Below are 27,139 nucleotides of genomic sequence, written 5' to 3'. Positions count from 1 at the left end.
ATGTGTGTGTAGTCCGCCCGGCAAAGAGCAGGCAGCAGGTCACTTAGAGCCAGTGGGACTGTCATGATATAAACTTCACGTCTTCTACCTCGTTCGACTCTTGGGAAACAAAAGCGCGTTAAACGAAGGCCTACTTATTGTTTTCTCAAATGACTCAACAAGCATACGTCGTCTCTGTTTCTAGTCATTTGGTTTTGGAAACGGGTAGCCTTTTCGCCCAGAGATTGGCCATAGTGGGCCACTTAGCGTCCGAGGTGCAGTGGAGCACTAGGTAGCGCGTTCATGAACGGTCGGTCGAGGCTCCCTGAGAAGGATGGCTATGACCGTGGCGAAGATACTGCATCTCTTGGCGGGAATGGGGATGGCTTTTCAGGCTCAAGTCAGCCACATGCAGTTAAAATCTCCATATGGTGAGTCATTTCTAAATCCTTATTCAGTTTACTTAATAGCGGTAATTATGGAAGTAAATCTGTGCCATCGGATTTTGAAAATAAAAACCCATTGAATTGTATGCACGCAATATTTATGCATTGAAATAACGTATCTAATTTTTTTGCCTCTGAATTTAACTCTTTACAATTTCAATACATCATTTTCACCTTGATTTTTCAATGTAAAAAAATTCAAAATCAAATATTCAACGTTAAAAAATGTAACCCAAATATTTTAAACTTCCCAAAAGTAAAAAATGTAAGTTAGGTAAGTTAAATAAGATAAAAGTAGCCTTTCTACTTCATCATATTTTGAGGTGATGTAATCATCAAGTCCATCAGCAGTAATTCTCATAGCTTAATTATACTTTAATTATTATTATTTATACTTACACTCTATATTATAAGTATATTCTTATAAGCTCACCCAGGGTCACCAATTAACACCTTTCATCAGCTAACAGTTTGACAGTTACAAAAAATGTGCATATTAAAAACAATTGCTTGTCTTTTAAAATGTTCCACACACAAGTAAAAATACAAAATTCATTCAGGGTACAAAGTCGAGTTTTATTCAGACCCCAGTGAGTTATATAATCATTATCCGGCAACTCTACTTAGCATTTCTCTGTTGTTTTCACAGCAGTGTAAACAGTGTATAATTAACTCATTGGTTTATTCCATTCAGATGCGCTGGAGCCCCCGCATGGACTACTACACCAAGGTATTTCTTTGTTGCGGTTGTTATTTTCAATACTGGATCACTGGTCTATGGAACCGGACTGATAATTAGTTCCATTAGCCACCCCTGTGATTACCCTGAATATGACCTCTCTGTGAAAAGCTGTCCTGCCTAGTAATCAAGCGCTTGCAAAAACTAAAAGCAAGTCTGTTATGATGGAACAACTAGTGTTGTGTTCAGAGCCTCCTCTCAAGTCACTTCCAGTCCACTTCCCTCGTCAACACCCATCGCGGAGGGATTGATTTAGTGTGTGTGTGTACACAGCACGTGCACAGCTGTATTGTCGCTGAGGCTGCTGCAGCTGTCAAAGAACCACCGTGACACTCCCTCTCAGGGAATAGGCCCGTCCCTCCCACATCTCCCTCGTACGTCGGGTCGTGGACCGGCCGGTGTGAAGAATGCGAGGCATTCCTTCACCCTCTAATGTGAAGGGGTTTGGTGAGCAGGAGGAGACACACTGTTGTGTTGTCAATGGCCGGTGTGGTCGTGGCCACGATTAAAACAAACAACAGATTTCATGCAACATGGCACAATCCTTCTTGAAATATTTTTTCTATGGCTCGTCATTGGCCAGTTGATAAACACAGTTTGCTGGTTGGTCAGCACATTGTTATCCACTGCGGTGGCATTGGTTTCAGCGACATGAAGACGAACACAAAGACTAGACTGTTAAACATTGCAATGCCAACAACATTTCTCTCTCCCATTTTGGCGTTCAATTCAGGGGTTTACCATGCCGACATGCAGGGGCTAGCACCTCAAGACACAGGGGCCCCTATGGACCCGGGCTCAAAGCCTCGGTGGAGGAGGTGGACTCCCAGAGGCAGGTCTGGGGCCCCTAGTTGGGCCCCTGACAAGAGGGGCCATTACCGAGACCAGCATCGACCGGAAGAAAGCGAGCCAGACCTGTTGACCGAGGAGGGACACGACAATTCCTCCCAAATCGTGGTACGCCTTTTTCATAAAGTCGTGGTGGATCTCATCCATAGACGAACAGAACAACACAAGCTAGAAACATCGTTGTGTGCGCAGGATTAAATCATTTAGAGGATCTATTTTGTGGTCTTTCATTTCGATGACTCCCAGCTGATTAGGCTGGTGGTAGTAGAGTAAGGATGTATTTATTGTTTTGACAGGACATCGATCACGTCTACTATACGTCTAAGATCTACGGCCCGGGAGACCCCGGTGGTAAAGCGCTCTGGTTGGACATTGATCAGATCTCAAATGCGGACAGGAAGGTCCACGGCTTCATCTCCAACACCCACAGACAAGCAGCCGTAAGGAACATATGAGAAGAATGGGGATGAGTTCATCAGACACTTGAATGTAGTTGTTTGTTAAACAACGGCAATGTACGTACAGAAAATAAAAAATGTAATTCTGTCTTATCAAGTTTTAATCATATTGTTTTAATGGAGAGTAGAACATGTAGCTTGAATGTAGCAGGGCTGTCGTTTACTGATAACATGGAATAGGATCCCAAAAACAAAAAGTCTTTGTGGACAGGAAAATTCAAAACCAAAACTCCAATAAGCACGCCTCTTTTTCTCTCCCTGTCCCTTATTGGCTGATGCGTCGCTGCGATGTGGATTATTTTAGTAATAAGCTATTTATTACTAATTGTGCCTATTAGGCACAATTGAACAGTGATGCTAATGCTATGGTAATATGATAGAACCCCTCTTTTTTTGATTTGCCTCCAGAAAGTCAATCTTTCCTTTGACTTCCCCTTCTACGGCCACGTATTAAAAGAAATAACAGTGGCAACTGGAGGTAAGTCTAAACTGAACTAAATGCATTCAATGTAGGCATAAACCAAGGTTGTATGTCACAGAAAGACCATCTCAAATACATTCTAACATGTGCTTGTGTGTGTGTCTCCCCCCTCCCCTCCCCCCCTCCCCCCTCTCCCCCACATTAGGGTTCATCTACACTGGTGACACAATCCACTGGATGTTAACGGCCACCCAGTACATCGCCCCTCTCATGGCTAACTTTGATCCCAGCCTCTCGACAGACTCCAGTGTATCCTATGTAGATAATGGTAGGATAAAAATCATCGAATGACCAATCAATCCAACTCACATTCATTCCAGTGAACATATATTTCATTGTGTGTTGTATTCATTTCCATGTCGTGGTGTGTGTGTGGGTGTGTGTGTGTGTGTGTGTGTGTGTGTGCGTCTGGATGTGTGTGTGGTTGGTGTTGTTTGTGTGTGTGTGTGTGTGTGTGTGTGTGTGTGTGTGTGTGTGTGTGTGTGTGTGTGTGTGTGTGTGTGTGTGTGTGTGCGTCTGGATGTGTGTGTGGTTGTGGTTGTTTGTGTGTGTGTGCATCTGGATGTGTGTGTGGTTGATTGTGTGTGTGTGTGTGTGTGTGTGTGTGTGTGTGTGTGTGTGTGTGTGTGTGTGTGTGTGTAGGCACAGCGTTAGTGGTACAGTGGAACCGGGTCCACCTACAGGACAGCACCGAGCTGGGGACCTTCACCTTCCAGGCCACCCTGCACAGCGACGGACGCATCGTCTTCGCCTACAAAGACGTCAGTCTCTGCCTCTTTGTGTGTGTGTTGTCATGCTAGTTTAAGCCTTGATGCTGAGGTTCTCTCTCTCTCTCTCTCTCTCTCTCTCTCTCTCTCTCTCTCTCTCTCTCTCTCTCTCTCTCTCTCTCTCTCTCAGGTGCCCATTGCTGTGGGGGACATCAGTGCTCAGCACCATCCGGTCAAAATGGGCCTGTCTGATGCTTTCGTTGTGCTTCATAAGATAGAGCAGATACCCAGTACGTATTCAGCTCAGCATGTGTGTCATTTGTCAGATGTGATCCCGGTTCTCTCACAGTTGATTCAGTGAGTTAATGCCATAAATTATTTATTCAGTTGATACGTTTATTGTCAACGAGATCTCTCAATGAAATAAATTATTTAATTTCTGTTTCTTTTTCCAGATGTCCGACGGAGGACCATTTATGAATATCACAAGGTGGATATCCTGAAGTCCAATATCTCCAACTGTACCGCAGTGGAGATCCTGCCTCTGCCCAGTAAGAGATCTACAGACTATGTACTATAGCCAGAGATGGAGCTTAATGGTCGGAAAATACCCTCAACAGATACACCCCATTCAATTGCTCCTGAATGTGTTTTACTAAGGCGGATGAATAAACGGTGTGCGTTTTGGACATTGCAGCGTGTGTCCAGTTTTCCAGCTGTGGTACCTGTGTCACGTCTCAGATCGGCTTCAACTGTAGCTGGTGCAGCAGGCTGCAGAGGTGACCCTTTAGTTTCAATAATACACTGCAATATGATATTATATTCATACTTATTTGTGGATCCAATATATTCACCAAAATGCATTTGTCTTGTGTTGTTATTTTAGATTGTGATCATTTGCATCCAGTGCTATTTTGTTATGGGTCTCAGTTAGCCTGGGTATACCCATGCTGCCTTGCGCGCAATTTAATTTCACGCTGCTAGGCAGCGTGGATTCCATGGATCCGATTTTCGCCTGAGATAGGGAACCAATCACAGAACGGGGAGGGACGGCAAGGCGATGACGAAGTCTATGCGACGACGAAGTCTATGCGACACACCCATCGTCTTCTTCCCTTCTTCCTCGTCGAATTTCTGTCGCTCTACATACGTCATCTGGTATAACTGATACGATTGGCAATGAGCTACGTACAGACTCATATGATAGACATTCGTAACGCCTAATAAACGGCTCCGGGCAATCGTAAACCACGCCCCAAATACGAGAAAATGAATGTGTGGTTCCCAGAGCTCTCCTCAATGTGGATCGAGAGGAGGTCTGGCGTTAGCCAGGCTAGGTGTCAGTAGTCAGCCTGTCCATTCCGTGTGTTCAGATGCTCCAGTGGATTTGACAGAAGCCGCCAGGACTGGGTGGACCATGGCTGCCCAGAAGAGGTACGAATCCTTTCGTTTCTCGAACGCGTTCCACCGCAGCCGCTGCTTCACGGGGGTTCCCGTCCCCAGCGGTCGAGTTAAAGGCACCCAGTGCAACTTTCGAGGCTTAAAAATAAACATTCAATTTCTAGTCTTTTTTACATGTAGTAAGTTTCAATAACTCCATACCATTACATACCGACATTTAAGCAGCAAAGATGAGACGTCGTTGTGTGGTGAGAACTGATACAAAATCGATAACAACAACAATGTCGCCATTTTCTTTATTTTTTGTAACCTACAATAAATAAAGCAGGCTTCCAGTCAATGGAAAAATGGCTTCTCCCCACCGGCGATTGTTGTTGTTTACGATTTTCTATCAGTTCTCACCACACAACGACGTCTCATCTTTGCTCCTTGAATGTCGATATGTAATGGTATGGAGTTATTGAAACTTACTACGTGTAAAAAAGACTAGAAATTGAATGTTTATTTTTCATTGAATGTTTACATAAAGTTGCACTGGGTGCCTTTAAGGTGCGTTGGTTTTTCTTCCTCCCCAGAGGAGGGACCCGAGGTGCGTTCCCCCGGCCAACCTCACCAAAGCCAGGGCCCACCACCCCACCAACACCACCACTCCGGTCTCCGTCTCCAGCACGGAGCGTCACAGAGCCTCAGCGACCAGCTCCACCACCCTGGCTAAGGTCTCCACGGCGACCGACGCCACCACCACCACCACCACCACCACCACCACCAGCGGCGGCAGTGTGACCACGTCCACAGCGCAGGACCCCAGCAGCTCCCCAGCGGAGGGTCAGTTCCTGGCGCTTGGTGAACGGGTTCAACGCATTATCAGACAAATCAATTCATTCAAACTTACGCGCAAGAATTTGAGGTTTTTTTTGCGAGCTCAAATTGTTCCAATTTCTTTTGGGAATTTTTTTTACAATCGTAAATACTAACAGAAGTTTAAAATATTCTACTCTCTGTGTATAGATCAGGCAGCAGGGCAGCAGTCTGCATGAAAATAAGCATAAATGGTCAAACTGTAAAAGAGTGCACCCCCCCCTCCCCCCGGTCAGATGGCAAACCCCACCACCTAACTAACAAATCTCCTGCAGGAAACCCTCCGTGCTATCATCTTTAGCGTTATTTTAAACAGAAACCATCCACCGCATCCACCCAGTCATCTGTGTGTCGGCTGGTTCCCATGGATGCCCGCGGCCAACACATGTCAATGTTGTGACAACGCTTGTTTTCGCCTCTGCGTTCCTCAAGCCCTGCAGTCACAGTGTTTTCACCCGTCAGCCCTTTCCCCATGCGCAGCATCGCGTCATTATCGTCCAATCAATAAGTGCCTGTTGTCATGGCGAGGTACACAGGCCTAGCGTGTTCCGCCGGGGATCCTTGGAGGCCCTTATTGTTTGCGGGGGTCAAGTGGTCAGCTATTTCCCATGGCCCCGTGAGGGTCATCGGCGAGTATATACAACGCCATGTTAAATACTACATACTGTACTCAGCTGCGGAGCGACCGCGACGTATGGGCATCGCTTAGAAAGCGCACAAGGAGGTATACTGTATGTATGCGCCGAGGGTTTTGTTTGGCCCCGGGCGCTTTCTTGGAAAACACTGTGTGACGGAACCGACGTTCCCGGAGAACGTCGGTTCGTGCCAAGGAGGTTTATAGGTAGAACGTCAACACAATCAGCTGGATGTATGTCCTCCTGATTCAGAGGGGGATTCCACAAAGCTGGCTTGTGCTCAATGACGCAGAGTAATGAATCAATCTAATGACGATATCGTTTGACTGGCATTCATAATGTGGGGGTGTCTCTAACCTGCAATGGCTTGATTATCGTTTTTTTTGGATTCACAGACAACGCAAAGATGGAATCGCACGTCAACGAAGCACGTAGGTCACCTGTACACCGATACACTACTACTCATTCTAAACTCATTTTGACGTTGCCAAATCAAACAATCTATAATTCAAAAATCCAAATGACACAGTCAGATTTTTTTTTGATCTTGCATATTTAATGCGAACAAGCAATAAATAACAGAATCGTTTTTTTTTTCGTTTATTTTGCCAGCTGAGATCGACGGTTCAGGGCAGGGGGAGGAGCAACTGCAGACCCGCCTCCTGGCGGCCATCATCCTACCCATGGTGATCATCGCCACGGTGATCCTCCTGAGCGTCTACATGTACAACCACCCCACCTCCACCGCCAGCCTCTTCCTCCTGGAGGTGCGTCTGTGATACTGCTGTCTTCCCTGCTTATTTCATGATGAAATGTATTGCTACCTAATGAAATATCATATGATGAAAGCGATGAATGACGAATGCGGATCAATGATGGACAATAACGTTTGACTATCCAAGTAGTTTCATAGCAAAAACGTAAAAATAAAATGTTCCGTCTAATGTTCTCGTCTACTATATGTACTCTATAGAAACCGACTGACTCTGTGCTTTACTCTCTGTTTCAACCCCCGCCCTCCCTCCCCTCCACCCACCCCCAGAGGCGTCCCACCCGATGGCCCGTCATGAAGTTCCGCCGGGGCTCGGGGAACCCGTCCTACGCCGAGGTGGAGGCGGGCCTCCAGGACAGGGACGCCACGGCGGTGGTGGACCCCAAGCAGGCCTTCATCATCACGGGCCGCAGGGAGAGCGACATGAAGGAGGGCTTCATCGTCCCCGACCAGAGGGAGCGCTGCCTGGTCTCCGAGAGCTCCTGACTGGGGACTACGTATCCCAGAAGGCCTTGGGATAAAGCGCTAGAGCGCTATGCTAGGAACGCATATCACAAACAAAAACTGGAAATGCATTTTTTTCCTGATTGGCAGATTTTTCCTCGAGTTTATTTTGAGGTAAGAATTGGGAGGATCTAGAAGAGGAAAAGTAACAAACCTCTATGAGGAATAAAGTATTTATGAATTAAACGGACTGACTCGAAAGCGTGATCCGTTACTTCTCATCAGCGCCGACTTCAACGTATAAGAGAAGGTTTGCGTCGGTGTGATTTCTAAATGACGTCCGCCCGGTTGACAGATGCGTCTGGAGATCCCAGACACCACGGAGCAACAGACGGATCGTTTTTTAAACGGTGTTTGCTGAGCCGTCTGCCCTGGTCATCCCCCGTGTGTGTCAACCGCGACGCGGAGCCCCCGGGCGGCTGACCGCCGTGTTGACGCTCTGCTCAGGTCGGTCCTCAGTGACGTCACGTCCGTGCTCCTGCCCAATGGCGCTGTGTCGTTCACACTTCCCCGGGCGGCGGGAATGTGGCGCGCCGGTGTTATTTCCTCCTCCGCTCCAAAATACTGAGGCCATTTCCCAGAGGCCGGGGCCCACCTGGTGGAGGGCAGCTGCCGGGCACGCGGTTCCCATCAGAGTCATGCCCCGCCCGCACTGAGCTTTGTTCTGACCTCTGACCTTCTTTCGTTTTTTTTTTTCTGTGAAAATCTAGACTTGAAATGGGACTTTGTCCAAAAGTAGCCCCTGTCTGTTTAAATCCCCTTCAGGCGGGTTTAGGTATGTTGTTGATGGAACGACAGAACGACTTTTGCTTTCATCAAGGATGATAATGTCGGTGGATATGCAATTTGGAAGTCTTGCCACACACATGTACATGCAAACACACAAACGGATTGACAGCATTGCTCTTGAGGTAAACCAGTGAAACATTTAGCATATAATGGACAGGGATAGTTCATACGAACTGTGATCCTACCTGGGCCAAATTCTTCGGTGGAGGAATGTGAAAATGACACCGTGGTGTCTGCACATCAGAAGTAAAAGTTGAACCATAAAACATGTTTTTTATAGAACTTTGGGGTCTCTTAACGTCTATTTATTGTACATTTTTCCCTACTTTGTCATTAATTAAAGTCATAGCCATGAAAATACTGATTTTATTTTATTTGAGATGCAGTGCACAATTCCAAAAGATGAACCAACAGTTTAATCTCCCTGTCAACTTTTCTACCAAGAAATAGAGTTTTTCACTATCAACTGACAAAATATTTGGCAACATAGAACATCACGCAGTTAAAATTAATTCTCTCCAATCTCATCCTTCTGAATATTTGTTGCTCACTGTTAAATAAACAGTGAGCAACATATGTGCATTTCTTACCCCCAATTTCTAAATCCTCCTGAATGTTGCTTTTAAATAACCGGTACAATAAGTGCATTCAAGGTTATGCAGCTTATAAGGGACATTGCATTTGGTTATCTGTAAAGCCTTTAAGGAGTGGCTTCATATAATAAGGGTCTTCAATCATTTTGTATATGTTGCATTTCAAAGTTAAAGGTATATCAAGTAACATTTCTTCATTAAGATAACTAAAAAACGACTAGACCTATGTTATATATTTTGTTGAGTTGTGTACTCACATGATCCCAAGTGTTTCCAACAATAGTAAAACCGACTACGTCTTTTGTTATTCTGTTCATTGAGAGACCATTTGTGGCAGAAATGATATATAATACCTTCAAATGTCAACTATGTAGTGATACTCAATGATGCATTCAAAATAAACAGAGTGACATAATCATTTTAAGCTAAAAGAGACAATTCATATTATATGGTTGGACATTTTATCACTCTGATGATCCCTTAGATCAAATCGTTAGGTAGTCTATAATCCACTGTCATAGAAAAGTAGAATCATATTTATATTAAATGGTTAAGTGTCGTTAAAAGGCAGCCATCACCTCATTGGCTGAAAGCATCTCAAATGCCCTATAAGATGCAGCGGCTGAAGATCGAGGCACTACTCGGTGGTGGTAGTACGGTATTAGATGGTGATCCGGGCTTGCTAGGAAACACTGCTCAAACGTCCTTCCCTTATCACACATAGGGGAACACAAGCAGCGTGTTAATTACTGTAATACGGTCAGGGAAAAATTATTATAATAAATTCAGTTTTCCAGTAAGGTTCTCTAACCGATCCTACGCTATGGGCATCAGGCAGAGAGCGATACCGTGAATGGGATACCAGTCAATTGCAAGGTAGTTCACAGACAGAATTTTTAGTGATACGTTTTTTGGGGGATTTTATTATCTTATATACACAACTGAATTGTATTGATCTGTTACCCTAATGTTAAATGAATAGTGAAGTTCAATTAAAGCGCCAAACTCGGAAGATATTCGTTTTGTTCTCTTTGGCGACACCTATGGCGATAAGCGGTAATGTTCCCTAGAATCTTAACAGACATGAGGAAGTACCCTCACCTTCCACCGGGGTAGCAGGTAACCTCCTCCTGAGCTGCCGAGACGAGGGCGACGCGTTTGGCTGTGGTGGAGACATAGAGACAGCACATACACAGTAAGAATCAGAACTCAGTGGCTGAGCTTTCTCTGTAGGAGAGAGAGAGAGAGAGAGAGAGAGAGAGAGAGAGAGACAGGGATAGGAGGAGGAGTGGCTCTCGGCACCTGGCCTCAAGACTGGTGTGTTAGTGGCAGCTGTTGTCAATCACTCATCAACCTTCTCTTTAAAACATGCAGCGTTTGTACCCTGAGTCTGTTCAACTCCTTTACACATGTATTATACCATGGTGGGTATCAGCCTGACCTGAGTGGTCTTGGCGTGAGGGTCTACTTTCAGACCGGCGTTCTTCAGGGCAGCGATCCTGGCGGAGATGTTCGATACCTGCGGCATAGTAAACAAAAACAAGGAATACTTTTTAAAATCCTTTTTTTTAATTTTATGTCAGACTCGGTCAGTGGATCTTTGGGCAACATGGATAAAATAGTCTCCCACAGTTTCCTGATAGGGATAAAAACCTTATGATAAAAATTGTTGCTTTCTCCCATAAAGATAATGGTTCATATTAAAGACCACACGGAGTAGAGTACAATAAAAAAAAAATTATATTAAAAAGTTACAAAAGGTTATTGGTTTGCCAGTCAAGCGTATAAATAAAAGGCAGTAATGAACCAACAGAAGCGCGTGTCGACTCCCACCTTGCGCCCGGACTGGCGCACCTTGGCGGCCGCCGAGGCAACCTTCTCCTCCAGGAAGGAGAGCTCCCCGTCCGGGGTGTCCCCGCTCACCCCCCTGGCGCACTCCTCCAGGTCCCCCAGCTCAGTCTCCAGGCTGAAGGCGGCGCCCGCCGCCACGTACACCTACAGGACGTCCCGGCGGAGGAACCGTTACTAGTGGTAAGAACGGACCTTTAAGGACGCAGTGGGTACGGTGGATCCGTCCGCTCTTAACTGGCTGTGGGACTGTGGGACTTGAACTAGGGTAGGGTTGATGTCCACTAACTAGGTGCTCACTAACTAGGTCTTTGGGAGTGTCGATGGTAACGGGGAGTGGTAATGGGGTGACCAGCATTGGGTTTTAGTCTAAATTATGAGTTGCAGGTGGTGATTTTATTGATACGATAATTTAAATCACTAACGATCAGCGTCAAATTGTACACATTAAGCCGTAGTTCAAATTGTACACATTAAGCGGTAGTTCAAATTGTACACATTAAGAGGTAGTTCAAATTGTACACATTAAGCGGGAGTTCAAATTGTAGACATTAAGAGGTAGTTCAAATTGTACACATTAAGCGGTAGTTCAAATTGTACACATTAAGCGGTAGTTCAAATTGTACACATTAAGCGGTAGTTCAAATTGTACACATTAAGCGGTAGTTCAAATTGTACACATTAAGAGGTAGTTCAAATTGTATCAGTATAAGAACATTCATGTGTGGCAGTAATGAGTAAGGTCTTACGTTCTCCTCCAGTCTGGAGAACTGCTGGTCCAGCTTCAGGGGGTCCGTGCCGGGGGCCAGCAGGAGCTGGGGGGGGGCCGGAGGGGCCGGGGACCCCGCCCCCTGGAGGATCGCCTCAGTGGCGTTCAGCACCTTCAGCATCTCCGTGGTGAGGCCACGCAGAGCCACGGCCGAGTACCTCTGCACCAAGGCATCCGCACACACACACACACACACACATGAACACACACACACACACGTACACACACACGCATGAACACAAAAACACACACACACACACATACATGAACACATACACACACACACACACACACAACCACATACACACACACACACACATACACGACCACACACACACACACACACACACACACACACACACACACATTAACAATACATGTATTTATTACAACTTGAAATGTTATATTTTAAATTTCACAATTTAAAAAAGTGTAGATCTTTCAAATCATTAAGGGTGACGGATAGCTAAATATATATATATAGAGATGTTGCTTTCACTTATGGATAATATTATAATTGTTCAAGCCAATTTTAGGATGGTTATTTTGCGATGAAATTGTGTCACATATCTAGCTCTGACTGCAAATCCGAAAATCAATCCATAGACACCAACACATGAGGCGGGGGATACCGGATAATGGGAGACGAATTAGAGGAATAGAGATGGATTAGTTAGATAGTTGTGACAGTTAAAGGTGAGCCACTCAAAAGTGATAAAGTAATTTCTAGCCACATCAGTTAGTGTAGCCATTGCCTTGCAATGCAAAGAACCTCCTAAGGTGGTGGGAACAATTATTTTAAAATAGAGTTTGGTAGCGTATTAATTATGTTATTATTATGTTATTATGTTACCATTACAGTTTTTTATACTATGCTTATGTCTTCTGATTGCATTGTGTATCACCAGGCCTTTCTTCAGAAGTGCCTCTATAGCGACACTCTGACCTGTCTCTCTTACGTTATGAATCTCCTCTGGGGACAGTATGGACGTCTGATCTTCTGGCTCAATGTCTCCAGCTTGGCCTCCACTGGCGCTCGCCCCCTGCTCCTCGATCCGTCCTGCCGTCCTGTCTCCTTCGGTCCTCATCTCCTGACTCAAGTCTCCCTCGCTGCTGCGGAGCAATCCCAGAGTTGTGCCATGGCCTTGTCTCTCCTCTGTCTCCGGATGGTCTCTTTCCTGAGACGCAGACCCACTGTGTTCCCCCACCACCTCTTTGGATATAACAGCCTTCCCTCCATCTAGGATGTACATATCACTGTCCCCCTCCTCTCTCGTGGTGCTCATTATTCCGTCCAATTCCATCTCTTCAGGTTCACTCGTGTCACTTTTGGTTTCTGCGTGTCGCCAATCTCTGGCCGGCAACACCTGCTCTTCTTCAGAGTTTTCCAACTCCAGTTCATAACGTAAAATGTCCTCTTTTGAGGCCCTCGTTTGATTTACGGCTGTAGTTGGATCCCTGTGAGTCTGTCTCCCAGCCTCCTCTCCCTGCCCTGTTTGTAACAATCGTTCTTCTCTGTCTTCTCTCTCTTGTTCTCCATGGATAGGAGCACAGGATAGCACTTCCGTCTGGTCTTCCGGGGGCCAGTCTTTGTCCTCCACACCACATCCACCACTGGGACTGGAATACCCGTGTTCCCCTTCCCCCTCTGTCCCATCTCGCTGGACGGTTACCTCCATCGTCCTCTCCTCACCACGTCGCCTACTCTCAGACGACTCTGCATGATCTCCGACTTTGTCTTGGCTGTCTGCAATCATTCCCCCTTCCTCACTGTCTTGGGCTACATCGTCGACTACCTTTGCGATGCCTTCCCCCTCTTGGGTATCCAAGAGATCCAACATCCCCCTGGCTATATCCGCCATGCTGCCCTTCCTCTCGGCTCTCGATTCCACCGACACACCCTCTCGCTTCAACCTCACAGACCACCGTTCCTCCATTGCCCTTCCCGCCCCGGGATCGCTCCTTTTCTCTGCTCCCCACCTTCTGATTCTTCTTCTTCCGCCTCCACCTCTTCCTCCACCCTCAACTACTCCTGCCCGGTCCAACTCATCCTCCGTGGAGGAAAACTGCGAGGCGCTGGCCAGACCGGCCAAGTCCCGGAGCGGGGAGGGCAGGGTGGGGCTCTCCGCCTCCCTCCTCCACAGGAACCTCTCCTCCTTCTCCAAAACCCCTCCCCCGTCCTCCCTCCCTCCCCTCAAGCTCTCCTCCCCCTCGTCATCAGTGGACGAGAACTCCCCGGCGCTGACCTGCTCGGCCAACCGGCACAGCCTGGCGGCCATCTTCTCTCCTCTGGCGCCGCCCTCTCTCTCCCGATCGTCGTCCCCTCCTCGACCGGCCCGGTCCAGCTCGTCCTCCGTCGAGGAGAACTGGGTGGCCCTGACCTGGCTCTCTAGTTGGAGCAGGTGGAACACCAGCTCCTCCTTCTTCTGCTCCGCCGTCTGGCCGTTCCTCCCAGGCACCACCTCCTCCTCCTCCTCCTCCTCCTCCTCCTCCTCCTCCTCGACCTCCACCTCCTCCTCCTCCTCACTTTCTCCACCCCCTGTCGGCCAGCCTCCCTCGCGATGAGCGGACGAGGAGAAGGACACTCTGGACTGAGAGGCAATCCGACACAGGTTGTATTCCCTCTTCATCTCCTCCTCCTCCTCCTCCTCCTCCAACTCCTCCTCCTCCTCCTGCTCCTCCTCCTGCTCCTCCTCCAACTCCTCCACCTCCTCCTCCTCCTCCACCTGCTCCTCCTCCTCCTCCTCCACCTCCTCCTCCTCCTCCTCCTCCTCCTCCTCCTCCTCCTCCTCTCCGTGTTCTCCTACACTCCTCTGATAGCTCCAATCCATCCCGTCCTCTGGGACGGACGCGTCCTCCGATCTCGTCACATCCACGTCCTCCTCATGGCTAGACCTCCCGCCCTCCTCCAGCTGCCCTTCCTCTTTGTCTCCGTTCTTCCTCTTCTTCTGCTCCTCCTCCTCCACGTCCTCTATCTCCTCCGTCCCCCGTTGGGGCCCCTCGTCGTCGCCCCCGGCGATGGAGGCGTCCGAGAGGCTGCCCTGCCTGGCGAGCTGCTGCAGTCGGTACACCAGCTCCGCCCCCATGACGCTCCCTTCCTGGCGACGGAGCCCGCCCTCCAGGTCCAAGGGGTCGGGGGAGGCGGCCTCCGAGGTCAGCGTGTCGGGGGCGGTGGCGGCGTCAGATGCATGCTGGGATGCGGAGGTGGCCGTGTGGCTCCCGTTGTCGGCATCCTGGTGGTTTCTGTCGCACTTCTGTAAGATGAGGAACGGAAAAAATAAAAAAGAAAGGGCTGTGGTTGGTGTTTCTTAGGATAATTAACGATACGATTAAGCATGTGACTATACTCTTTTAGCTAAAATGTAATTACTGCTAGGTTTAGATAGATAGATAGATAGATAGATAGTACTTTATTGTCATTGCACATGTTGCAGAGCAACGAAATTACCAGTTACATTCCGTCCAAGAAACATAAAAGACAGTGTGGGGAGACAGGACGGAGAGACTGTCAGGCGCTTGTTAGACAAGAAACATGCGGCCCGCGTTAGATAAGAAAATTTTTAAAACAAACTACACAACTATAAAATAAACAAATGTAATCGTGAACTCACCGACAGCGAGGACGGCTCCTTCTCCCTCCTACTCCTCTTCCTCCGTCGGGATCGCCTGACGCCGCCAGAGCCCTTAAGCTCCTCCCCCGCGCTGCTGTCCCCCTCCCCCTCCCCGGCGGTCCCCTCGGGGTTAAAGTTCAGGTTGATGACGCTGGCCCTCCGCGAGGACGACGGCCTCCTGACCTCCAGGGGGAGCTGCCTCTTCATGAAGGCCAGCGAGGGCCGCCGGTGCTTGGAGAGCCCCTCTCCGTCGACGCTAGACCGCCGCCGGGCCCCCAGACGCGGGGGGGGGGGGGGTCCCGGGGGGGTCCCCCCCGAGGACCGGCAGGCGCAGGTCGCCGTCGGTCATCTTCTTGTGGAGGTCCTGCAGGACGGTCCCCCAGGAGCCCGAGTACTCGGGCGGGGTGTCGGCGTCCGAGGCCATGGCGCTGTAGGCCGACACCTGGCCGCACTCCTGCTCCAGGGCGCTGAACACCAGGCTCTTCCTGCGCGTCAGCAGGCTGGGCCGGGACAGCTGGCCGCTCTGCAGGGTGATCCAGTTCCCGTCCGGGCTCTTCAGCACTGGGGACGGAAGGCACCGCAGCCGTGAGGAACAATTGGTATACACATAAGGGCGAGGTCATCGTTCATAATAGGAACACATTGCGTTTGTGTTGCGCTTCTTAAGACATAAAACAATGCTTTCAATAGTAAGTTTGTCTGTCTGTCTGTCTGTCTGTCTGTCTGTCTGTCTGTCTGTCTGTCTGTCTGTCTGTCTGTCTGTCTGTCTGTCTGTCTGTCTGTCTGTCTGTGTGTGTGTGTGTGTGTGTGGGGGGGGGGGGGGATTTGACAGCTCATACATTATATATAAGGTACCATGCATGACCTTGTCATGGCCAAAGAGATGTCCAAAAAATACCAAACACGGACAAAACAAATGCATTGGTCGATGAAGGTGTTCCTTTTCAAGAATAACTAAACACAAAAATCCTTCTGCATCATCTCAGGCAAACGAATAACAGCAATCGATACTTTCATTCACAAAAACTCGTCACAAGATATGACTTAGTAAGAGCAATTACAATTGAAGGCGGTTACTTTGTTATCATATTTTTTTTACTTTAAGCTAACACCATGGTCTCTTATATCTTACTAGAGTTGTCCAGAAGGCGGTCGACACTCTGCCAGACAGCTGACCCTTCTCCCTCATTCCTCAGCCCCATTGGGAGATTCAGCTCTGGGAGGTCGTTGTCCAGCAGAGAGAAGGCCGATTGGGACCTCTGGAAAAACAATGACCAACATCAGTATAGGGACTATGAAGGAGTTATCATATCAACCTTCTGCGTGCTGAACAAATAGGGAATGATGCAAATGTAAGTGTTTATAGGTGGCCAGTAGAGGGCAGCATATCACAAGTTGTGTTTTGTTCAGGTTGACAAATGTCCGGGCACACACAAAAACACACACATGTGCACACATATATACTGGCGCGCACAAACACACACACACACACACACACACACACACACACACACACACACACACACACACACACACACACACACACACACACCCCATCATGTATTGCTGTGTTCCCATGAACATTGTCCTGCCTATGGGGTGGTCCTCTTACCCAGATCTTGGCCTGGCGGGCGAGGGAGCCGTGACCAGCGTCTGGGGGGCATTCCTGGTCAGATCCCGGCTTCATCTCGGCCAAGCCTTTCCTCCGGCTGATGATCTGTTCATGGAAATGCCAGCAATTAGTTCTGCAAGCTGGGCTGAAGCCCACCTACACAGGCTGGTTCATTCGGTTCCCCCGGTTCTGGCAGCGGTCGGTTCCTTGTGCGGCTCAGTGAATTAACTCAAACATTTTGGACCGACTATGAGACATAAAAGACTTGATTTTAAAGAGCCATGAACCCAGAACCATTTTTATCTTGGTTTGAAACGTGGTTATTTGTGTCTTATATAATCGTAAAAATAGTCATATTTCTTTGATCACTTTTACTGAAATTTGAGAAAAAAGGGTTAAACACTTTTGTTTTACCATCCTCCCCAAAACACTGTGAAACGTTCCACATTGCTGCGTTCGTTTCATGGCGTCAGACTACCTTTTCCGAGGTAGTAAGACGCCAGGACCAAGGGGCACCGGCGACTTGGTTTGTTGGGCCTTTGGAACACTTATGGTATAAAACTCTCAGCCCAGAACACATTTTTTCAAATCGAATATTGTTTGAATTCCTTCTGAATCCGTGGGCTCACTGGCCCCTTAGACACACAAGAGTCATTGTGTGTTGCAAAAATAAAAAATAAAACTGCACTTTGTACTTTTTGGACGATAGTTTTGGCCAGCTCCTCGATGAGTTCCCCTCTGTTCTCTCGTAGATAGAGGGCCTCCTTCTGCTTCGCCTGGTCAGTAAACAACAATAACAACGACAACATGAAGACAAAAAGGGGAATCTCACTGTGGGGCAAAGTGTGCCGTAAGCAGATTACTCCTCTTAGCACATTAAATGTTTTCTCTGTGACTCATTGAAAGCGCTTACGACACTTTTCAGATTACAGAAGGAACGCAAATCTCCGGGGAAATTCATGCTGGTGATTGAATTTGGGGGGGGGGGTGCTGAAGTGTGGTGAGGAATTGAACCATACAAACACAGACACGTACACACACACACGTACGTAAAACTACACACACACACACACACACTCACACACACACACACACACACACACACACACACACACACACACACACACACACACACACACACACACACACACACACACACTCACACACACACACACACACACACACACACACACACACACACACACACGCACACGCATGCAGACACTGATTAATGAGGGAAAGTGAGTGAGTGAACACAACATAATCATGATTAATATCTGAATGTATTCAATAAGCACAAATAAAATAGATTTGAACCTGCATTCAATATTAAGAGATCACAGATCAATGCATTTGGTTGCATGTTCTACCCAAAGGGTGAGAGGCACATGGGTAACCATCGCACCTGGTTGTCGGTGTGAAACTCAGCCTTGGAAATGGCTTCATCTATGGCGTCCCCTGCCACCCGCTTTGCCACTGTGAGGGTGTCTGCCTCGCCATGCTCTGGGAGAGATGTAAACACGACCTTCCATGTATTATCAATCCATTATTTTAGACATCAATCCTACCGCAGGTCATCCGTCCAGTCGTCCAACCATCTGTCCACACAGCCATCCAAATGAATATTTTCGTCATATTATAAGGTGATGCACTAGGAATTAACTGGGTGACACAAGAACGCTGGTAGAGACATTTGTATCCGTTTTAACTCTGCTTTACTAGCCAGTAGAACACTATATCAATTAACCAGTGCTTTAGGGTGCCCCCTACAGCATTGGAGTATCAAGGCATCCAATTGACACTATCAATTGGATCCACAATAAAAACTAAACCTCCATCCATTTGACATAATCCTCACGGTTCACTAAGTTAGCATCAGGTAAAAGCGGTACGGTGGGAAGAGATACAGACCTTCACTCTGTCGGCAGAACGCCGTGTCGCTCTCACAGACGCTCCCCTCCGTGTGGACGCTCTCCTCGTAGGTGCTGCCCTCTGGAAGCACAGCAGCACACGGAGACAGCGATGAAACACGATGCAGCCAATCAGAGAACCCCGTCGGAGGGATGAGAGGGCATCGTGATGGGGGCAGCTCAGGCACTGCTCCGTTCAGACTGCAAGTGGCTCAGCGTTAAAGACAGAGGCGAACCAGTACAATCATCATGAATACTGAGATGTATTCTGAACTCTGAACACAGATGTGTGATTCATCACTATTTACGTTGATATTGTTTTATTTTTTTCCGCACAGGGTGGTTATAGACACATTGAAACATGACACAATTCATACAGATTCACATCTTAAGTTACAAAGCTAGCTAAAGAATAATCAATTTATTAAAGATTTGGGTTCAGGCAAGTTGAGCCCTAAATATTCTTCCATCAGCACTACCACTACCACAACCCCCACCACCACCACCACCACCACCACCACCACCACCACCACCACCACCACCACCACCACCACCACCACCACCACCACCACTACCACCACCACCACCACCACCACCACCACCACCACCACCACCACCACCATCACCACCACCACCACCACCACCATCACCACCACCACCACCACCACCACCACCACCACCACCATCACCACCACCACCACCACCACCACCACCACCACTACCACCACCACAACCCCCACCACCACCACCACCACCACCACCACCACCACCACCACCATCACCACCACCACCACCACCACCACCACCACCCCCACCACCACCACCACCACCACCACCACCACCCCCACCACCACCACCACCACCCCCACCACCACCACCACCACCACCACCACCACCACCACCACCACCACCACTAACACCACCACCAGCACCACCACCACCACCACCACCACTACCACCACCACCACCACCACCACCACTACCACCACAACCACTAACACCACCACCACCACCACCACCACCACTACCACCACAACCACTAACACCACCACCACCACCACCACCACCACTACCAACACCACTAACACCAGCACCACCACTACCCCCACCAGCACCACCTACCTTTACCCCCACAGTGAACCAGAGGGTGGTGGTGTTCCTCGTCACTGGATGGGTGACCATGTTCCTGCAACAATGCTGCCGTTGATGGTTACATAAGAGCATTACAGCAGTCTCATGTCTGTCATAAGCTGGCCTCTGCCTCCCCCCCTTCCTCCTCTAGGGGCTTTAGACCCCCCCCCCCCCCCCTCCATGGGGTCCAGAGGTCACGGGGTCACCTACCAATCGCGTTAAAGTGCCAGAGGAAGGATTTAACCCAAATGATGAAGCAGAAAAGCATTATAAATGCACAGTAGGGCAAATAGATGCACCCCGTTCAGATTGCCTTTCTAAAGCCGACTAGCAAACATTTCAGAAGCAATATGAAAGATAGACTAAAACAATCAATGGGGGGAAGGGCATAAAATTGTAGTGAATTATAGTGAATGAATGAAAGAGTCCCATGAGCTTTGAGAGTGAGGACTGGACTGGATGACTTTCACAGACGAATTCAGGAGGAGATTGACAAATATCAAAGAGTTGTTGAAATGAAACTGAAATAACACCCTACGCATGTCAGGGCAATGTACAACCGAAGTTTATAATCGTCAAAGTCACAGGGATACAGAAGTTGAGTCATAAAAACAGTTCTGCATATTTTTTATTATATAAATACAAGGTAGAGGAATAGTCCAAACTTGAACTCTGACAACCTTCTACACTCTACAGATGAGAAATTGAAAACTCAAATCATTCAATTAGTGCTGAAAGACATTGCTGACAGTGTGGCAGGTGACCAGAATGATCTGCTGAAGTTGTGTTCAGGATGGAAGCCAGAGCAGGAAGTGGAATTAATCTCCTCTGTTTATCTTCACCTGCACTCGTTTTACAGAAGCTTTTCAAATGATCATTCATGGTAACCCCCATAACACACTCTTACAGCCCAGACACACACACGCACGCACACACACATACACACACACACAAAAACACACAGTATAGCAAATGACTACACACACACACACACACACACACACACACACACACACACACACACACACACACACACACACACACACACACACACACACACACACACACACAGACAGCTACAATCAGACATTATTATTTTTTATGACATCTACCAATTGGTTTCAAATGTATTTTTGGTACATTGTTATGGGCCTTTTATAAAATAAAGTAAACACAGAAAATTCTAAATAAACTACAGATCATGACCAAATGAAGTGCAACGTGCAGTTTTTTTAGACGTGCTGTTGTGTGTGTGTGTGTCTGTGCGCGCGTGAGTGCGCTCGAGTGTGTGTGTGTGTGTGTGTGTGTGTGTGTGTGTGTGTGTGTGTGTCTGTGTGTGTGCGTTGGGAGAGGCCTACCTGTGAGCTCAGCCACCGTGCCCCGCTGTGCCACGTGTTTCCTGTACAGGGTCTTCAGCACCTTGGCACTGCCGAACCTCTTGAAGCGGCCTTTGACGTTCACATAGAACCACTCCAGAGACTGGATCTTCAGCAGCCTGTCGGTGAGACACAGAGGGAACAGGTGGTCCCACACACAGACGGACGGGGCTTCAGAACGGTCTACGGAGATAAGGCTGAAATCACTCATGAATGAGATGGGTTGTGTTGACTATAAGTGATCTTTTTGGCAGAAAGCATGAGGATACATGACTCATGCATGTGTACGGTGATTGATGTCAAAATTAAGTATAGATATGTAGAGATGGAAAACACACAGACATAGACACAAGCATACACACACCAACACACACACACGCCCACACAAACACACACACACACACACACACACACCAACACACACACACAAGCACACCAACACACACAAAATACACACCAACACACACACCAACACACACACAAAACACACACCAACCCACCCATGCACCCCCAAACCGACGCACACACACCCACAAACACAACAACACACAAACACACACTCCCTCCCCAGCGCGGTGTGTACCTCCTCTTCTGGCAGGTGCAGCAGAGCCAGGCGCGCTCGGCCTTGCGGTAGGCGCGGCAGGCGCGGCACACGTCCAGCAGGCAGTCCCCGCAGCGGCGCCGCGGGTTGAGCAGGAAGTTGAACGGCGAGCAGCAGCGGATGCAGCACAGCTGGTTGAAGCGCGCCTGGCGGGAGAGCAGCAGGCAGCGGCCGTCCTCCTCCTCTAGCTCCTGGCGGAGGTCACTGTGGGGGGGGGGGGGGGGGGGTGTTAGAGTATGGGGAGAGGGTTGGGGGGGGGGGGGGGGGGTGATGTTAGAGTATGGGGAGAGGGTTGGGAGGGGGGGGGGGGGTGATGTTAGAGTATGGGGAGAGGGTTGGGGGGGGGGTGGGGTGATGTTAGAGTATGGGGAGAGGGTTGGGGGGGGGGGGGTGATGTTAGAGTATGGGGAGAGGGTTGGGAGGGGGGGGGGGGTGATGTTAGAGTATGGGGAGAGGGTTGGGGGGGGGGTGGGGTGATGTTAGAGTATGGGGAGAGGGTTGGGGGGGGGGGGGGTGATGTTAGAGTATGGGGAGAGGGTTGGGGGGGGGGGGGGGTGATGTTAGAGTATGGGGAGAGGGTTGGGGGGGGGGGGGGTGATGTTAGAGTATGGGGAGAGGGTTGGGGGGGGGGGGGGGGTGATGTTAGAGTATGGGGAGAGGGTTGGGGGGGGGGTGATGTTAGAGTATGGGGAGAGGGTTGGGGGGGGGGGGGGGGTGATGTTAGAGTATGGGGAGAGGGTTGGGGGGGGGGGGGTGATGTTAGAGTACGGGTGTGGGTGAGGGGTTTGGGGTAGAGAGGGGGAGATGGGGGAGGGGTTGGGAGTAGGGGGGTGGCAGGTTTGGGCCGGGGGAGGGGGGAGAGGAGAAGAAGAGAGACAGAACGAGATGGAGGGAGAAGGAGAGAGGCGGGGAGAGACGAAGAGAGATTGGAGAGATGGATTGACAGTGAGAGGGGAAAAGGTAAAGAGGGAGTAGTGAGTTTTTGTGTGTGGAAAGATGAAGTTGGCATAGAGTAGGAAACACACCACAAGTAGATGGAGATTAAAAAAACAGACCATACACATTTTTAGAAACCCAAGAACATGTGAAAGAGGGCATCAAAAAGCCATAAACAAGCTGTAAACAAATAATACATACCTAAAATTTCACACACAAGAGGACTGTATTTACTGTGTGTGTGTTGATGTGTATTTTTAGGGTAAAGGTCTTGTTGAGTGCTTCTGTACATGTGTGGATACCTAAACAATATACCTACAGTGTGGTCTACATTCACAAGTGACTTGCCCTCTCCCCATTCATTCATTGAGCCCCTGTTGTTCGACAATGTTTCAATAACACTGGCCAACGGGAATGAATTACGTCAATGTTACGTCAAAAAATAAACATAGTTGGAAATCAAACAACGAGATTAGCCGTTGATTAGCACATTGTGTTGTCCAAAGTTAGTTCAAAAAGCGCCCTGCGGGATAATCGCTTTACAAAGAATCACACGGAGGAAAGCTGGGGAGCCTTCCAGCTACCAAGTGGGTTTAGACAAAGTAAAGTTGGTGTGAGTGTATAGAGTCTGGATCAGATAGATTGATTCCACTAAAGTGTTTCCACTGTAGATTCATTAGTACAGCCATGGAGGTGAAAGTCGTCTGAACACAGGTGTGCATGTATCAGACCACTCAGGATAAACAGACCTTTGCGACCAAATCATTTTTTTCTTAAAGGTGGTGTTGGATTCAGTGACTTTGAGGTTGCAGATTTCAACCCCCACCCCACCCCTCCTTTTCCAATAGCAGAAGCTACGGTGGCATGTAAGGTACCAGTAGGTTCCTAAGGTACCAGTAGGTACAAAGCTACACTATCATGTAGCTTTGCCGTACTAGAGATGCTGTGCTACTGTTCCTAATGGCTTTTTATAAAGCTGACCTGATCTGACTTAACACTAAAAAACTAGTCCAACGGCACACAAAACAAAACCAACTGAATCTTTAGAGCTTCTTCATTCCCGGCCCTGCAGACTAACCTGTGCATACACTACATCATTTTAGTCATGGGAATAAATTCAGGCTCATACACACACAAGAGCCTTTGGGATATGACTAAAGGCTTTGAAGAAGCAAGTAGAAAACATTAGGAAGTCGATGAGAATAGCACAGGAAAGGGAGGTCTTTTCCTGCTAAGTGTTGCGGGAACACTAATCTCTATAACAGGACAACTTCTCATGTGCCATGATTTAGAACCGTTACAGTCACGCCTTCATAACTGCATGGAATGCAAATAACAGAGAGTTCAATGTTGACTGGGAAGAGGAGACGTTACAGAACTACTCTGCCTCTTCCTGCGTCTTCTTTTGAGTCCCTTAAAGCAGCGTGTTTAGACTGTAGGCAGCCATCACTTCCGTTGTACATTATTTAAGTGTGTGAAGATGAAGGCCATGCACCCACTGCTCAATTAGCCCCGGGTGGTCTTTCCTCCAGGGATAGTGATAAAGTGTAAATGCATTTTAATGGGTAAGACACGGGGAGAGTATTGAGAAAAGATAATCAATTGCATTTACTCACATTCAAAATAATTTGATTAAAAGTGAAAATCCCTGTTTGAGAAACCTACCTCAAATCAAAGTAAAAACCGACCTGGTAAATAAAAACTAAAATACAAGTTACTTTCCATTTATATTTCATTGCAAAATCAAAAGAAATAGCACATTCTTTAGCAAATCAAAAGAAATAGCACACTTTTTAGCAGATCCAACAAATAAGGATAGTCAATGCAATTAAGGCAATCTCAAACTCTCTCTCAATGTCTTCCTCTATATTCTCCCCTTTCTTCCTCTCCTACTCGCTGTCTCCATTTCCCTTCCCGGTGGACAAATGAAATGTCCCTGCTTAAAATAAAAGAATTGACATTAAGATCTGTGTTTTCTCCTGCGTTTTCCCTGTAGCCATCAGAGAAAAATCAATCCATAATCCATTCATCATTCTTGAACACATGTCAAGCAGACACTAGGTACAAATCTAAAACGGTCTAACAGCTTACCCCAGATGTAAAGGCCTTAAGTTCAGTCCATTCAAAAGAGCTGTCCTCGTTGAGTTTATGTCCACACTAATGAGGATGCATTTGAAAACGCTTTTTTTTTCCAAAGACGCACTACCGATGGAGCATCGGAGAAACAGTATGAGGACGGAAAAGTGTAGTTTTACATTTGGATGTTTACATGTGTGCATGCTTAGATGTTGGGGGAAGCGAGGGGGAGGTGGAGGAGAGGTGTAGGGGTCACCCACCTGAGGCGCTGATCCTCCTTCTTCCTTAACTTCATGTCCCTCTGCACCACCTGCAACACGTGCTCCGCCTCCAGCTCCGTCAGGCCGGACAGGTCCAGCTTGTGCCCCATCACTACAGTCCAGCTAGCCAATCGGCTGTCTCACCTGGGGGAGACAGACGGGAAAAAGACTTACGATATCTTTCTGTTTCTCTACATCTGTATACAATACATCTACTTACACACACAGATACACTCACCCACACCAACACACACACACGCACACACACATACACCCGCACACACACATATACATGCACACACACACACATAGAAACACACAAACACACGCACGCACACGCACGCACGCGCGCACACACACACACACACACACACACACACACACACACACACACACACACACACACACACACACAATCACACACACACACACACACACACACACACACACACACACACACACACACACACACACACACACACACAATCACACACACACCTGCAAAAGCGATGAGTGCTCTATAGACTCATTGAAAGCGTTAATTTTCACTGGGCGGTGCAGAAATAACGGACAACCTGTTGATAGACATCAAGAAGAAGTAGTCTGTGTTTTTGTGCACTGAGCGCTACTGATTAAAAAACGGTATTGTTAATCCGCGATCAATCCTTTCCTCATCTACGTATCTCGGTGAATAATCAAGTGAAACAACGTGCAGGCCGATTTAGGATTAGAGCTTGAATAACCGAACAATCTCAAAGGTTTAGGATTATTTACAAGGAATGGTGTTCAGCAGCGCCTAGCCCATTACTTTAAAACCTACCAGCCCTATCATCTCCTATATTTAGATGTTGTATATGTGTACGTAGATAACTCAATCAATAAGGAGGACAACATTAGCTTAATATTCAGAAAAACTCACCGCTCTCGCCTGAACTCCGGAGCCCACCGGTCCGCGTCACCCACCAGGAGGTAGAAAAAAATAAAAAAATGAAAAAAAGCCTTCTTTGTTTTTGTGCCGAAAGTATTTTACAATTAATGAAGCTAAAATATAAGTCCGAAACAAAATTAGGATTAAACGAAGTCTTTTAACGCAAAGTATTTTTCTTTTCCATTAGAAGACATGCTTGAAGTCATTTATATGGCGGTCCGAAATATCAGCAAATCACACCATATTAAAATATATTGCATATTTTTATAGTTCCTACAAAACAAAGGAAGTTTACGAAAAAGGAAATAAATACAAAGTAGGCCTACTATAGCCTACTATAGGCTATGACACGAGTCCGAGTATTCAGAAACCTTTTTTAAAATGTATTTCTGTAAGGTTGTGGATAAAAAGTCTTGGTCTGCCAGTAGCTTTTGCCTATACTCAGGCATTTACAGGCTTTACAAATCTGTCTTTCTCCCTAGAATGGATGGATTTCAGGGGCGAGCAAAACCTCTTAAACCCTATTACAGCCTGAGCAGCACGGTTACCAAATGTACCACTGGTACTTCTCCACAAGGGAGCGCTATGGTGCGCTGCAAAATGTCCCATTGCGTTACCGTAATTGTTATCAAATTATATTGATAACTAATTACGGTGAAAGGTCATGATAAATATTTAATAGGCCTATTTATTTAAAATCGGCATATTGGATTTTTGTCTAAGGTCTAACTAAGTAGCCTAATGCTTAATTCGACGTAAAGTGAATAAACTCGCTTTAGTAATAAACTCGCTTTATTAGTGACCTGAAACGGAATTTTGGCATCCCTTGAAAAAAAACGGCTTCTCTAACTATCTCTCTCTCTCTCTCTC

General features: G+C 47.5%; 2 protein-coding genes across 2 annotated transcripts; one reads left to right on the top strand and one right to left on the bottom strand.

Moving 5' to 3' along the window:
- LOC132462719 (plexin domain-containing protein 2-like) lies at window positions 1-8,976 on the top strand. Its single transcript, XM_060058423.1, has 15 exons — window positions 1-410; window positions 1,120-1,155; window positions 1,898-2,121; window positions 2,310-2,453; window positions 2,880-2,949; window positions 3,098-3,220; window positions 3,595-3,713; window positions 3,850-3,949; window positions 4,115-4,210; window positions 4,357-4,438; window positions 5,033-5,093; window positions 5,636-5,885; window positions 6,949-6,984; window positions 7,166-7,320; window positions 7,596-8,976. Exons 1-15 carry the CDS (start codon window positions 314-316, stop codon window positions 7,809-7,811), a joined length of 1,809 nt encoding a protein of 602 aa, XP_059914406.1. The 5' UTR covers window positions 1-313; the 3' UTR covers window positions 7,812-8,976.
- On the bottom strand, window positions 8,969-26,874 carry myripa (myosin VIIA and Rab interacting protein a). Its single transcript, XM_060058417.1, is given in 17 exon segments — window positions 8,969-9,921; window positions 10,313-10,373; window positions 10,653-10,730; window positions 11,045-11,206; window positions 11,809-11,988; window positions 12,788-15,082; window positions 15,440-15,782; window positions 15,784-16,000; window positions 16,572-16,698; window positions 17,052-17,156; window positions 17,747-17,827; window positions 18,457-18,554; window positions 18,963-19,043; window positions 21,451-21,587; window positions 22,052-22,273; window positions 25,342-25,485; window positions 26,261-26,874. Coding segments are annotated over 16 exon segments (4,311 nt in total). The 5' UTR covers window positions 25,452-25,485; window positions 26,261-26,874; the 3' UTR covers window positions 8,969-9,907.
- Window positions 26,875-27,139: the final 265 nt, after the last annotated feature.

This window comes from Gadus macrocephalus, chromosome 8 (genome assembly GCF_031168955.1).
Source record: "Gadus macrocephalus chromosome 8, ASM3116895v1".
NCBI classification, from domain to species: domain Eukaryota; kingdom Metazoa; phylum Chordata; class Actinopteri; order Gadiformes; family Gadidae; genus Gadus; species Gadus macrocephalus.
The sequence above is the reverse complement of the archived record's forward strand: the minus strand, read 5'-3'. Positions and strand labels throughout refer to the sequence as shown.

Excerpts from the sequence above, each read along its gene's own strand:
- LOC132462719 (XM_060058423.1), top strand. The coding sequence starts at position 314 with ATGGCTATGACCGTGGCGAAGATACTGCATCTCTTGGCGGGAATGGGG. Across the intron at positions 3,221-3,594 it reads TGTATCCTATGTAGATAATG|GCACAGCGTTAGTGGTACAG; the intron begins GTAGGATAAAAA and ends GTGTGTGTGTAG. Across the intron at positions 4,211-4,356 it reads GGAGATCCTGCCTCTGCCCA|CGTGTGTCCAGTTTTCCAGC; the intron begins GTAAGAGATCTA and ends TGGACATTGCAG.